The 16,215-nt window shown below is 39.0% G+C and overlaps 1 protein-coding gene across 1 annotated transcript in view; it reads left to right on the forward strand.

The window, feature by feature from the left end:
• segn (Secretagogin) overlaps positions 1 to 16,215 on the forward strand; it is an 83,570-nt gene that overhangs the window by 11,377 nt on the left and 55,978 nt on the right. The window contains 2 exon segments of the mRNA NM_001140072.1: positions 649 to 705; positions 1,300 to 1,377. Of these exon segments, the coding sequence (NP_001133544.1) occupies positions 649 to 705; positions 1,300 to 1,377 (135 nt within the window).

Here is a 16,215-nt window from a genome sequence, read left to right on the forward strand (position 1 = left end):
GGTGATCTGTTGGAGTGGTCTGAGTGGTGATCTGGTCTGAGTGGTGATCTGTTGGAATGGTCTGAGTGGTGATCTGTTGGAATGGTCTGTGTGGTGATCCGTTGGAATGGTCTGAGTGGTGATCTGTTGGAGTGGTCTGAGTGGTGATCCGTTGGAATGGTCTGAGTGGTGATCCGTTGGAATGGTCTGTGTGGTGATCTGTTGGAATGGTCTGAGTGGTGATCTGTTGGAATGGTCTGTGTGGTGATCTGTTGGAATGGTCTGAGTGGTGATCTGTTGGAATGGTCTGTGTGGTGATCTGTTGGAGTGGTCTGAGTGGTGATCCGTTGGAATGGTCTGAGTGGTGATCCGTTGGAATGGTCTGAGTGGTGATCTGTTGGAATGGTCTGAGTGGTGATCCGTGCACCTGCCAGATCTGTAGAACCAAATACGTGAGATGTAAGTTGTAATTTATGGAAATAATGTTCGCAGTTCCTTTTTCTATGTGAACTCCATTTGTTGTGTGTGGCTATCACAGTAACTCTGAAGACAAATCACTCAGCATCACCTCACCTGGATAAGCAACCTAATGCTTACTAAGGGTCATTGATGGCAGCTGGTATTTGTATTTACAGCAGTAGTAACTGATTGTCCTTCTTGTCTCTGTAGATCTGGAGAAAGTATGACGCTGACAGCAGTGGATACATATCAGCTGTGGAGCTGAAGGTAATGTTGTTTAACTCCACTCCTACACACAGAAGGTAATGTTGTCTAACTCCACTCCTACACACAGAAGGTAATGTTGTTTAACTCCACTCCTACACACAGAAGGTAATGTGGTTTAACTCCACTCCTACACACAGAAGGTAATGTTGTTTAACTCCACTCCTACACACAGAAGGTAATGTTGTTTAACTCCACTCCTACACACAGAAGGTAATGTTGTTTAACTCCACTCCTACACACAGAAGGTAATGTGGTTTAACTCCACTCCTACACACAGAAGGTAATGTTGTCTAACTCCACTCCTACACACAGAAGGTAATGTTGTTTAACTCCACTCCTACACACAGAAGGTAATGTTGTTTAACTCCACTCCTACACACAGAAGGTAATGTTGTCTAACTCCACTCCTACACACAGAAGGTAATGTTGTTTAACTCCACTCCTACACACAGAAGGTAATGTTGTCTAACTCCACTCCTACACACAGAACGTAATGTCTTTATATTTATCAAACCATGTTAGATCTGATTTCAGTGAATCAGGAAATTAAACAATATTGCCCTTTTTATTGCTTCTCTCCTTCTTTGTAAACAGGGTTTCCTGAAGGACTTGTTCCAGCAGCACGGGAAGGCTGTGTCCTCCAGCAAACTGGAGGAGTACACAGACGCAATGGTAAAACAAGTCTCCTAGCCCTTTCCTGTAGTCAAATGACCAAATCGCCCCCTAGTGGCCTCATTGGTGAAATGTTATTAATACTTTTATAATAATATGATAATAATAATTAATAAATACTATTTCAAAACAAACACTGAAAATGTGTTCTTCTTGGTTCCTGGAGGTACTAAAGATATCCTCTTGGTTCCCGGAGGAACATAGGGCCTGTACTAAAGATATCCTCTTGGTTCCTGGAGGAACATAGGGCCTGTACTAAAGATATCCTCTTGGTTCCTGGAGGAACATAGGGCCTGTACTAAAGATATCCTCTTGGTTCCTGTTGCCATTCTTGGGATGCTTCCTTTCCCGTTTGGCCATGACACTCAGTCTTTATAGTCTCTTACCCACTGATTTACAATCTCTCTCTCCAGTGTGTGTAAAATAAGATAACTCAAGCACTACGTCTAATCAACCTAATGCAGTCATCAGTCTCTAATCAACCTAATGCAGTCATCAGTCTCTAATCAATCTAATGCAGTCATCAGTCTCTAGAACCATTAATGCAGTCATCAGTCTCTAGAACCATTAATGCAGTCATCAGTCTCTAGAACCATTAATGCAGTCATCAGTCTCTAATCAACCTAATGCAGTCATCAGTCTCTAATCAATCTAATGCAGTCATCAGTCTCTAGAACCATTAATGCAGTCATCAGTCTCTAGAACCATTAATGCAGTCATCAGTCTCTAGAACCATTAATGCAGTCATCAGTCTCTAATCAACCTAATGCAGTCATCAGTCTCTAATCAACCTAATGCAGTCATCAGTCTCTAATCAATCTAATGCAGTCATCAGTCTCTAGAACCATTAATGCAGTCATCAGTCTCTAGAACCATTAATGCAGTCATCAGTCTCTAATCAACCGAATGCAGTCATCAGTCTCTAATCAATCTAATGCAGTCATCAGTCTCTAGAACCATTAATGCAGTCATCAGTCTCTAGAACCATTAATGCAGTCATCAGTCTCTAGAACCATTAACGCAGTTATCAGTCTCTAGAACCATTAATGCAGTCATCAGTCTCTAGAACCATTAATGCAGTCATCAGTCTCTAGAACCATTAACGCAGTCATCAGTCTCTAGAACCATTAATGCAGTCATTAGTCTCTAATCAACCTAATGCAGTCATCAGTCTCTAGAACCATTAATGCGGTCATCAGTCTCTAATCAACCTAATGCAGTCATCAGTCTCTAGAACCATTAATGCGGTCATCAGTCTCTAGAACCATTAATGCAGCCATCAGTCTCTAATCAACCTAATGCAGTCATCAGTCTCTAATCAACCGAATGCAGTCATCAGACTCTAATCAACCTAATGCAGTCATCAGTCTCTAGAACCATTAATGCAGTCATCAGTCTCTAGAACCATTAATGCAGCCATCAGTCTCTAATCAACCTAATGCAGCCATCAGTCTCTAATCAACCTAATGCAGTCATCAGTCTCTAGAACCATTAATGCAGTCATCAGTCTCTAGAACCATTAATGCAGTCATCAGTCTCTAGAACCATTAATGCAGTCATCAGTCTCTAGAACCATTAATGCAGTCATCAGTCTCTAGAACCATTAATGCAGTCATCAGTCTCTAATCAATCTAATGCAGTCATCAGTCTCTAATCAATCTAATGCAGTCATCAGTCTCTAATCAACCTAATGCAGTCATCAGTCTCTAGAACCATTAATGCAGTCATCAGTCTCTAGAACCATTAATGCAGTCATCAGTCTCTAATCAATCTAATGCAGTCATCAGTCTCTAATCAATCTAATGCAGTCATCAGTCTCGAATCAATCTAATGCAGTCATCAGTCTCTAATCAACCTAATGCAGTCATCAGTCTCTAGAACCATTAATGCAGTCATCAGTCTCTAGAACCATTAATGCAGTTATCAGTCTCTAGAACCATTAATGCAGTCATCAGTCTCTAATCAATCTAATGCAGTCATCAGTCTCTAATCAATCTAATGCAGTCATCAGTCTCTAATCAATCTAATGCAGTCATCAGTCTCTAATCAACCTAATGCAGTCATCAGTCTCTAATCAATCTAATGCAGTCATCAGTCTCTAGAACCATTAATGCAGTCATCAGTCTCTAGAACCATTAATGCAGTCATCAGTCTCTAGAACCATTAATGCAGTCATCAGTCTCTAATCAACCTAATGCAGTCATCAGTCTCTAGAACCATTAATGCAGTCATCAGTCTCAAGAACCATTAATGCAGTCATCAGTCTCTAATCAATCTAATGCAGTCATCAGTCTCTAGAACCATTAATGCAGTCATCAGTCTCTAGAACCATTAATGCAGTCATCAGTCTCTAGAACCGTTAATGCAGTCATCAGTCTCTAATCAACCTAATGCAGTCATCAGTCTCTAATCAATCTAATGCAGTCATCAGTCTCTAGAACCATTAATGCAGTCATCAGTCTCTAGAACCATTAATGCAGTCATCAGTCTCTAATCAACCGAATGCAGTCATCAGTCTCTAATCAATCTAATGCAGTCATCAGTCTCTAGAACCATTAATGCAGTCATCAGTCTCTAGAACCATTAATGCAGTCATCAGTCTCTAGAACCATTAACGCAGTTATCAGTCTCTAGAACCATTAATGCAGTCATCAGTCTCTAGAACCATTAATGCAGTCATCAGTCTCTAGAACCATTAACGCAGTCATCAGTCTCTAGAACCATTAATGCAGTCATTAGTCTCTAATCAACCTAATGCAGTCATCAGTCTCTAGAACCATTAATGCGGTCATCAGTCTCTAATCAACCTAATGCAGCCATCAGTCTCTAGAACCATTAATGCGGTCATCAGTCTCTAGAACCATTAATGCAGCCATCAGTCTCTAATCAACCTAATGCAGCCATCAGTCTCTAATCAACCCAATGCAGTCATCAGTCTCTAATCAACCTAATGCAGTCATCAGTCTCTAGAACCATTATTGCAGTCATCAGTCTCTAGAACCATTAATGCAGCCATCAGTCTCTAATCAACCTAATGCAGTCATCAGTCTCTAATCAACCTAATGCAGTCATCAGTCTCTAGAACCATTAATGCAGTCATCAGTCTCTAGAACCATTAATGCAGCCATCAGTCTCTAGAACCATTAATGCAGTCATCAGTCTCTAGAACCATTAATGCAGTCATCAGTCTCTAATCAATCTAATGCAGTCATCAGTCTCTAATCAATCTAATGCAGTCATCAGTCTCTAATCAATCTAATGCAGTCATCAGTCTCTAATCAACCTAATGCAGTCATCAGTCTCTAGAACCATTAATGCAGTCATCAGTCTCTAGAACCATTAATGCAGTCATCAGTCTCTAATCAATCTAATGCAGTCATCAGTCTCTAATCAATCTAATGCAGTCATCAGTCTCGAATCAATCTAATGCAGTCATCAGTCTCTAATCAACCTAATGCAGTCATCAGTCTCTAGAACCATTAATGCAGTCATCAGTCTCTAGAACCATTAATGCAGTCATCAGTCTCTAGAACCATTAATGCAGTCATCAGTCTCTAATCAATCTAATGCAGTCATCAGTCTCTAATCAATCTAATGCAGTCATCTGTCTCTAATCAATCTAATGCAGTCATCAGTCTCTAATCAACCTAATGCAGTCATCACTCTCTAATCAATCTAATGCAGTCATCAGTCTCTAGAACCATTAATGCAGTCATCAGTCTCTAGAACCATTAATGCAGTCATCAGTCTCTAGAACCATTAATGCAGTCATCAGTCTCTAATCAACCTAATGCAGTCATCAGTCTCTAGAACCATTAATGCAGTCATCAGTCTCAAGAACCATTAATGCAGTCATCAGTCTCTAATCAATCTAATGCAGTCATCAGTCTCTAGAACCATTAATGCAGTCATCAGTCTCTAGAACCATTAATGCAGTCATCAGTCTCTAGAACCGTTAATGCAGTCATCAGTCTCTAATCAACCTAATGCAGTCATCAGTCTCTAATCAATCTAATGCAGTCATCAGTCTCAAATCAATCTAATGCAGTCATCAGTCTCTAATCAACCTAATGCAGTCATCAGTCTCTAGAACCATTAATGCAGTCATCAGTCTCTAGAACCATTAATGCAGTCATCAGTCTCTAGAACCATTAATGCAGTCATCAGTCTCTAATCAACCTAATGCAGTCATCAGTCTCTAGAACCATTAATGCAGTCATCAGTCTCTAATCAACCTAATGCAGTCATCAGTCTCTAATCAATCTAATGCAGTCATCAGTCTCTAGAACCATTAATGCAGTCATCAGTCTCTAATCAACCTAATGCAGTCATCAGTCTCTAGAACCATTAATGCAGTCATCAGTCTCTAGAACCATTACTGCAGTCATCAGTCTCTAGAACCATTAATGCAGTCATCAGTCTCTAGAACCATTAATGCAGTCATCAGTCTCTAGAACCATTAATGCAGTCATCAGTCTCTAATCAACCTAATGCAGTCATCAGTCTCTAATCAACCTAATGCAGTCATCAGTCTCTAGAAACATTAATGCAGTCAACAGTCTCTAGAACCATTAATGCAGTCATCAGTCTCTAATCAAATTAATGCAGTCATCAGTCTCTAATCAACCTAATGCAGTCATCAGTCTCTAGTACCATTCATGCAGTCATCAGTCTCTAGAACCATTAATGCAGTCATCAGTCTCTAATCAATCTAATGCAGTCATCAGTCTCTAATCAACCTAATGCAGTCATCAGTCTCTAATCAACCTAATGCAGTCATCAGTCTCTAATCAACCTAATGCAGTCATCAGTCTCTAATCAATCTAATGCAGTCATCAGTCTCTAATCAATCTAATGCAGTCATCAGTCTCTAGAACCATTAATGCAGTCATCAGTCTCTAGAACCATTAATGCAGTCATCAGTCTCTAATCAACCTAATGCATTCATCAGTCTCTAATCAACCTAATGCAGTCATCAGTCTCTAGAACCATTAATGCAGTCATCAGTCTCTAGAACCATTAATGCAGTCATCAGTCTCTAATCAACCTAATGCAGTCATCAGTCTCTAATCAACCTAATGCAGTCATCAGTCTCTAGAACCATTAATGCAGTCATCAGTCTCTAGAACCATTAATGCAGTCATCAGTCTCTAGAACCATTACTGCAGTCATCAGTCTCTAGAACCATTAATGCAGTCATCAGTCTCTAATCAATCTAATGCAGTCATCAGTCTCTAATCAACCTAATGCAGTCATCAGTCTCTAATCAACCTAATGCAGTCATCAGTCTCTAATCAATCTAATGCAGTCATCAGTCTCTAATCAATCTAATGCAATCATCAGTCTCTAGAACCATTAATGCAGTCATCAGTCTCTAATCAACCTAATGCAGTCATCAGTCTCTAATCAATCTAATGCAGTCATCAGTCTCTAATCAATCTAATGCAATCATCAGTCTCTAGAACCATTAATGCAGTCATCAGTCTCTAATCAACCTAATGCAGTCATCAGTCTCTAATCAATCTAATGCAGTCATCAGTCTCTAGAACCATTAATGCAGTCATCAGTCTCTAATCAACCTAATGCAGTCATCAGTCTCTAGAACCATTAATGCAGTCATCAGTCTCTAGAACCATTAATGCAGTCATCGTTCTCTAGAACCATTAATGCAGTCAAAAGTCTCTAATCAACCTAATGCAGTCATCAGTCTCTAGAACCATTAATGCAGTCATCAGTCTCTAGAACCATTAATGCAGTCATCAGTCTCTAGAACCATTAATGCAGTCATCAGTCTCTAATCAACCTAATGCAGTCATCAGTCTCTAATCAATCTAATGCAGTCATCAGTCTCTAATCAATCTAATGCAGTCATCAGTCTCTAATCAATCTAATGCAGTCATCAGTCTCTAGATCCATTAATGCAGCCATCAGTCTCTAATCAATCTAATGCAGTCATCAGTCTCTAGAACCATTAATGCAGTCATCAGTCTCTAATCAACCTAATGCAGTCATCAGTCTCTAGAACCATTAATGCAGTCATCAGTCTCTAGAACCATTAATGCAGTCATCAGTCTCTAGAACCATTAATGCAGTCATCAGTCTCTAATCAACCTAATGCAGTCATCAGTCTCTAGAACCATTAATGCAGTCATCAGTCTCTAGAACCATTAATGCAGTCATCAGTCTCTAGAACCATTAATGCAGTCATCAGTCTCTAATCAACCTAATGCAGTCATCAGTCTCTAGAACCATTAATGCAGTCATCAGTCTCTAATCAATCTAATGCAGTCATCAGTCTCTAATCAACCTAATGCAGTCATCAGTCTCTAATCAATCTAATGCAGTCATCAGTCTCTAATCAACCTAATGCAGTCATCAGTCTCTAGAACCATTAATGCAGTCATCAGTCTCTAGAACCATTAATGCAGTCATCAGTCTCTAGAACCATTAATGCAGTCATCAGTCTCTAGAACCATTAATGCAGTCATCAGTCTCTAGAACCATTAATGCAGTCATCAGTCTCTAGAACCATTAATGCAGTCATCAGTCTCTAATCAATCTAATGCAGTCATCAGTCTCTAATCAACCTAATGCAGTCATCAGTCTCTAATCAATCTAATGCAGTCATCAGTCTCTAGAACCATTAATGCAGTCATCAGTCTCTAGAACCATTAATGCAGTCATCAGTCTCTAGAACCATTAATGCAGTCATTAGTCTCTAATCAACCTAATGCAGTCATCAGTCTCTAGAACCATTAATGTAGTCATCAGTCTCAAGAACCATTAATGCAGTCATCAGTCTCTAATCAATCTAATGCAGTCATCAGTCTCTAGAACCATTAATGCAGTCATCAGTCTCTAGAACCATTAATGCAGTCATCAGTCTCTAGTACCGTTAATGCAGTCATCAGTCTCTAATCAACCTAATGCAGTCATCAGTCTCTAATCAATCTAATGCAGTCATCAGTCTCTAATCAATCTAATGCAGTCATCAGTCTCTAATCAACCTAATGCAGTCATCAGTCTCTAGAACCATTAATGCAGTCATCAGTCTCTAGAACCATTAATGCAGTCATCAGTCTCTAGAACCATTAATGCAGTCATCAGTCTCTAGAACCATTAATGCAGTCATCAGTCTCTAGAACCATTAATGCAGTCATCAGTCTCTAATCAATCTAATGCAGTCATCAGTCTCTAATCAATCTAATGCAGTCATCAGTCTCTAATCAATCTAATGCAGTCATCAGTCTCTAATCAACCTAATGCAGTCATCAGTCTCTAGAACCATTAATGCAGTCATCAGTCTCTAGAACCATTAATGCAGTCATCAGTCTCTAATCAATCTAATGCAGTCATCAGTCTCTAATCAATCTAATGCAGTCATCAGTCTCGAATCAATCTAATGCAGTCATCAGTCTCTAATCAACCTAATGCAGTCATCAGTCTCTAGAACCATTAATGCAGTCATCAGTCTCTAGAACCATTAATGCAGCCATCAGTCTCTAATCAACCTAATGCAGTCATCAGTCTCTAATCAACCTAATGCAGTCATCAGTCTCTAGAACCATTAATGCAGTCATCAGTCTCTAGAACCATTAATGCATCCATCAGTCTCTAGAACCATTAATGCAGTCATCAGTCTCTAGAACCATTAATGCAGTCATCAGTCTCTAATCAATCTAATGCAGTCATCAGTCTCTAATCAATCTAATGCAGTCATCAGTCTCTAATCAATCTAATGCAGTCATCAGTCTCTAATCAACCTAATGCAGTCATCAGTCTCTAGAACCATTAATGCAGTCATCAGTCTCTAGAACCATTAATGCAGTCATCAGTCTCTAATCAATCTAATGCAGTCATCAGTCTCTAATCAATCTAATGCAGTCATCAGTCTCGAATCAATCTAATGCAGTCATCAGTCTCTAATCAACCTAATGCAGTCATCAGTCTCTAGAACCATTAATGCAGTCATCAGTCTCTAGAACCATTAATGCAGTCATCAGTCTCTAGAACCATTAATGCAGTCATCAGTCTCTAATCAATCTAATGCAGTCATCAGTCTCTAATCAATCTAATGCAGTCATCTGTCTCTAATCAATCTAATGCAGTCATCAGTCTCTAATCAACCTAATGCAGTCATCACTCTCTAATCAATCTAATGCAGTCATCAGTCTCTAGAACCATTAATGCAGTCATCAGTCTCTAGAACCATTAATGCAGTCATCAGTCTCTAGAACCATTAATGCAGTCATCAGTCTCTAATCAACCTAATGCAGTCATCAGTCTCTAGAACCATTAATGCAGTCATCAGTCTCAAGAACCATTAATGCAGTCATCAGTCTCTAATCAATCTAATGCAGTCATCAGTCTCTAGAACCATTAATGCAGTCATCAGTCTCTAGAACCATTAATGCAGTCATCAGTCTCTAGAACCGTTAATGCAGTCATCAGTCTCTAATCAACCTAATGCAGTCATCAGTCTCTAATCAATCTAATGCAGTCATCAGTCTCAAATCAATCTAATGCAGTCATCAGTCTCTAATCAACCTAATGCAGTCATCAGTCTCTAGAACCATTAATGCAGTCATCAGTCTCTAGAACCATTAATGCAGTCATCAGTCTCTAGAACCATTAATGCAGTCATCAGTCTCTAATCAACCTAATGCAGTCATCAGTCTCTAGAACCATTAATGCAGTCATCAGTCTCTAATCAACCTAATGCAGTCATCAGTCTCTAATCAATCTAATGCAGTCATCAGTCTCTAGAACCATTAATGCAGTCATCAGTCTCTAATCAACCTAATGCAGTCATCAGTCTCTAGAACCATTAATGCAGTCATCAGTCTCTAGAACCATTACTGCAGTCATCAGTCTCTAGAACCATTAATGCAGTCATCAGTCTCTAGAACCATTAATGCAGTCATCAGTCTCTAGAACCATTAATGCAGTCATCAGTCTCTAATCAACCTAATGCAGTCATTAGTCTCTAATCAACCTAATGCAGTCATCAGTCTCTAGAAACATTAATGCAGTCAACAGTCTCTAGAACCATTAATGCAGTCATCAGTCTCTAATCAAATTAATGCAGTCATCAGTCTCTAATCAACCTAATGCAGTCATCAGTCTCTAGTACCATTCATGCAGTCATCAGTCTCTAGAACCATTAATGCAGTCATCAGTCTCTAATCAATCTAATGCAGTCATCAGTCTCTAATCAACCTAATGCAGTCATCAGTCTCTAATCAACCTAATGCAGTCATCAGTCTCTAATCAACCTAATGCAGTCATCAGTCTCTAATCAATCTAATGCAGTCATCAGTCTCTAATCAATCTAATGCAGTCATCAGTCTCTAGAACCATTAATGCAGTCATCAGTCTCTAGAACCATTAATGCAGTCATCAGTCTCTAATCAACCTAATGCATTCATCAGTCTCTAATCAACCTAATGCAGTCATCAGTCTCTAGAACCATTAATGCAGTCATCAGTCTCTAGAACCATTAATGCAGTCATCAGTCTCTAATCAACCTAATGCAGTCATCAGTCTCTAATCAACCTAATGCAGTCATCAGTCTCTAGAACCATTAATGCAGTCATCAGTCTCTAGAACCATTAATGCAGTCATCAGTCTCTAGAACCATTACTGCAGTCATCAGTCTCTAGAACCATTAATGCAGTCATCAGTCTCTAATCAATCTAATGCAGTCATCAGTCTCTAATCAACCTAATGCAGTCATCAGTCTCTAATCAACCTAATGCAGTCATCAGTCTCTAATCAATCTAATGCAGTCATCAGTCTCTAATCAATCTAATGCAATCATCAGTCTCTAGAACCATTAATGCAGTCATCAGTCTCTAATCAACCTAATGCAGTCATCAGTCTCTAATCAATCTAATGCAGTCATCAGTCTCTAATCAATCTAATGCAATCATCAGTCTCTAGAACCATTAATGCAGTCATCAGTCTCTAATCAACCTAATGCAGTCATCAGTCTCTAATCAATCTAATGCAGTCATCAGTCTCTAGAACCATTAATGCAGTCATCAGTCTCTAATCAACCTAATGCAGTCATCAGTCTCTAGAACCATTAATGCAGTCATCAGTCTCTAGAACCATTAATGCAGTCATCGTTCTCTAGAACCATTAATGCAGTCAAAAGTCTCTAATCAACCTAATGCAGTCATCAGTCTCTAGAACCATTAATGCAGTCATCAGTCTCTAGAACCATTAATGCAGTCATCAGTCTCTAGAACCATTAATGCAGTCATCAGTCTCTAATCAACCTAATGCAGTCATCAGTCTCTAATCAATCTAATGCAGTCATCAGTCTCTAATCAATCTAATGCAGTCATCAGTCTCTAATCAATCTAATGCAGTCATCAGTCTCTAGATCCATTAATGCAGCCATCAGTCTCTAATCAATCTAATGCAGTCATCAGTCTCTAGAACCATTAATGCAGTCATCAGTCTCTAATCAACCTAATGCAGTCATCAGTCTCTAGAACCATTAATGCAGTCATCAGTCTCTAGAACCATTAATGCAGTCATCAGTCTCTAGAACCATTAATGCAGTCATCAGTCTCTAATCAACCTAATGCAGTCATCAGTCTCTAGAACCATTAATGCAGTCATCAGTCTCTAGAACCATTAATGCAGTCATCAGTCTCTAGAACCATTAATGCAGTCATCAGTCTCTAATCAACCTAATGCAGTCATCAGTCTCTAGAACCATTAATGCAGTCATCAGTCTCTAATCAATCTAATGCAGTCATCAGTCTCTAATCAACCTAATGCAGTCATCAGTCTCTAATCAATCTAATGCAGTCATCAGTCTCTAATCAACCTAATGCAGTCATCAGTCTCTAGAACCATTAATGCAGTCATCAGTCTCTAGAACCATTAATGCAGTCATCAGTCTCTAGAACCATTAATGCAGTCATCAGTCTCTAGAACCATTAATGCAGTCATCAGTCTCTAGAACCATTAATGCAGTCATCAGTCTCTAGAACCATTAATGCAGTCATCAGTCTCTAATCAATCTAATGCAGTCATCAGTCTCTAATCAACCTAATGCAGTCATCAGTCTCTAATCAATCTAATGCAGTCATCAGTCTCTAGAACCATTAATGCAGTCATCAGTCTCTAGAACCATTAATGCAGTCATCAGTCTCTAGAACCATTAATGCAGTCATTAGTCTCTAATCAACCTAATGCAGTCATCAGTCTCTAGAACCATTAATGTAGTCATCAGTCTCAAGAACCATTAATGCAGTCATCAGTCTCTAATCAATCTAATGCAGTCATCAGTCTCTAGAACCATTAATGCAGTCATCAGTCTCTAGAACCATTAATGCAGTCATCAGTCTCTAGTACCGTTAATGCAGTCATCAGTCTCTAATCAACCTAATGCAGTCATCAGTCTCTAATCAATCTAATGCAGTCATCAGTCTCTAATCAATCTAATGCAGTCATCAGTCTCTAATCAACCTAATGCAGTCATCAGTCTCTAGAACCATTAATGCAGTCATCAGTCTCTAGAACCATTAATGCAGTCATCAGTCTCTAGAACCATTAATGCAGTCATCAGTCTCTAGAACCATTAATGCAGTCATCAGTCTCTAGAACCATTAATGCAGTCATCAGTCTCTAATCAATCTAATGCAGTCATCAGTCTCTAATCAATCTAATGCAGTCATCAGTCTCTAATCAATCTAATGCAGTCATCAGTCTCTAATCAACCTAATGCAGTCATCAGTCTCTAGAACCATTAATGCAGTCATCAGTCTCTAGAACCATTAATGCAGTCATCAGTCTCTAATCAATCTAATGCAGTCATCAGTCTCTAATCAATCTAATGCAGTCATCAGTCTCGAATCAATCTAATGCAGTCATCAGTCTCTAATCAACCTAATGCAGTCATCAGTCTCTAGAACCATTAATGCAGTCATCAGTCTCTAGAACCATTAATGCAGTCATCAGTCTCTAGAACCATTAATGCAGTCATCAGTCTCTAATCAATCTAATGCAGTCATCAGTCTCTAATCAATCTAATGCAGTCATCTGTCTCTAATCAATCTAATGCAGTCATCAGTCTCTAATCAACCTAATGCAGTCATCACTCTCTAATCAATCTAATGCAGTCATCAGTCTCTAGAACCATTAATGCAGTCATCAGTCTCTAGAACCATTAATGCAGTCATCAGTCTCTAGAACCATTAATGCAGTCATCAGTCTCTAATCAACCTAATGCAGTCATCAGTCTCTAGAACCATTAATGCAGTCATCAGTCTCAAGAACCATTAATGCAGTCATCAGTCTCTAATCAATCTAATGCAGTCATCAGTCTCTAGAACCATTAATGCAGTCATCAGTCTCTAGAACCATTAATGCAGTCATCAGTCTCTAGAACCGTTAATGCAGTCATCAGTCTCTAATCAACCTAATGCAGTCATCAGTCTCTAATCAATCTAATGCAGTCATCAGTCTCTAATCAATCTAATGCAGTCATCAGTCTCTAATCAACCTAATGCAGTCATCAGTCTCTAGAACCATTAATGCAGTCATCAGTCTCTAGAACCATTAATGCAGTCATCAGTCTCTAGAACCATTAATGCAGTCATCAGTCTCTAGAACCATTAATGCAGTCATCAGTCTCTAATCAACCTAATGCAGTCATCAGTCTCTAGAACCATTAATGCAGTCATCAGTCTCTAATCAACCTAATGCAGTCATCAGTCTCTAATCAATCTAATGCAGTCATCAGTCTCTAGAACCATTAATGCAGTCATCAGTCTCTAATCAACCTAATGCAGTCATCAGTCTCTAGAACCATTAATGCAGTCATCAGTCTCTAGAACCATTACTGCAGTCATCAGTCTCTAGAACCATTAATGCAGTAATCAGTCTCTAGAACCATTAATGCAGTCATCAGTCTCTAATCAACCTAATGCAGTCATCAGTCTCTAATCAACCTAATGCAGTCATCAGTCTCTAGAAACATTAATGCAGTCAACAGTCTCTAGAACCATTAATGCAGTCATCAGTCTCTAATCAAATTAATGCAGTCATCAGTCTCTAATCAACCTAATGCAGTCATCAGTCTCTAGTACCATTCATGCAGTCATCACTCTCTAGAACCATTAATGCAGTCATCAGTCTCTAATCAATCTAATGCAGTCATCAGTCTCTAATCAACCTAATGCAGTCATCAGTCTCTAATCAACCTAATGCAGTCATCAGTCTCTAATCAACCTAATGCAGTCATCAGTCTCTAATCAATCTAATGCAGTCATCAGTCTCTAATCAATCTAATGCAGTCATCAGTCTCTAGAACCATTAATGCAGTCATCAGTCTCTAGAACCATTAATGCAGTCATCAGTCTCTAATCAACCTAATGCATTCATCAGTCTCTAATCAACCTAATGCAGTCATCAGTCTCTAGAACCATTAATGCAGTCATCAGTCTCTAGAACCATTAATGCAGTCATCAGTCTCTAATCAACCTAATGCAGTCATCAGTCTCTAGAACCATTAATGCAGTCATCAGTCTCTAGAACCATTAATGCAGTCATCAGTCTCTAGAACCATTACTGCAGTCATCAGTCTCTAATCAATCTAATGCAGTCATCAGTCTCTAGAACCATTAATGCAGTCATCAGTCTCTAGAACCATTAATGCAGTCATCAGTCTCTAGTACCGTTAATGCAGTCATCAGTCTCTAATCAACCTAATGCAGTCATCAGTCTCTAATCAATCTAATGCAGTCATCAGTCTCTAATCAATCTAATGCAGTCATCAGTCTCTAATCAACCTAATGCAGTCATCAGTCTCTAGAACCATTAATGCAGTCATCAGTCTCTAGAACCATTAATGCAGTCATCAGTCTCTAGAACCATTAATGCAGTCATCAGTCTCTAGAACCATTAATGCAGTCATCAGTCTCTAATCAATCTAATGCAGTCATCAGTCTCTAATCAATCTAATGCAGTCATCAGTCTCTAATCAATCTAATGCAGTCATCAGTCTCTAATCAACCTAATGCAGTCATCAGTCTCTAGAACCATTAATGCAGTCATCAGTCTCTAGAACCATTAATGCAGTCATCAGTCTCTAATCAATCTAATGCAGTCATCAGTCTCTAATCAATCTAATGCAGTCATCAGTCTCGAATCAATCTAATGCAGTCATCAGTCTCTAATCAACCTAATGCAGTCATCAGTCTCTAGAACCATTAATGCAGTCATCAGTCTCTAGAACCATTAATGCAGTCATCAGTCTCTAGAACCATTAATGCAGTCATCAGTCTCTAATCAATCTAATGCAGTCATCAGTCTCTAATCAATCTAATGCAGTCATCTGTCTCTAATCAATCTAATGCAGTCATCAGTCTCTAATCAACCTAATGCAGTCATCACTCTCTAATCAATCTAATGCAGTCATCAGTCTCTAGAACCATTAATGCAGTCATCAGTCTCTAGAACCATTAATGCAGTCATCAGTCTCTAGAACCATTAATGCAGTCATCAGTCTCTAATCAACCTAATGCAGTCATCAGTCTCTAGAACCATTAATGCAGTCATCAGTCTCAAGAACCATTAATGCAGTCATCAGTCTCTAATCAATCTAATGCAGTCATCAGTCTCTAGAACCATTAATGCAGTCATCAGTCTCTAGAACCATTAATGCAGTCATCAGTCTCTAGAACCGTTAATGCAGTCATCAGTCTCTAATCAACCTAATGCAGTCATCAGTCTCTAATCAATCTAATGCAGTCATCAGTCTCTAATCAATCTAATGCAGTCATCAGTCTCTAATCAACCTAATGCAGTCATCAGTCT

Source organism: Salmo salar, chromosome 05 (assembly GCF_965601325.2).
Source record: "Salmo salar chromosome 05, fSalSal1, whole genome shotgun sequence".
NCBI lineage: Eukaryota > Metazoa > Chordata > Actinopteri > Salmoniformes > Salmonidae > Salmo > Salmo salar.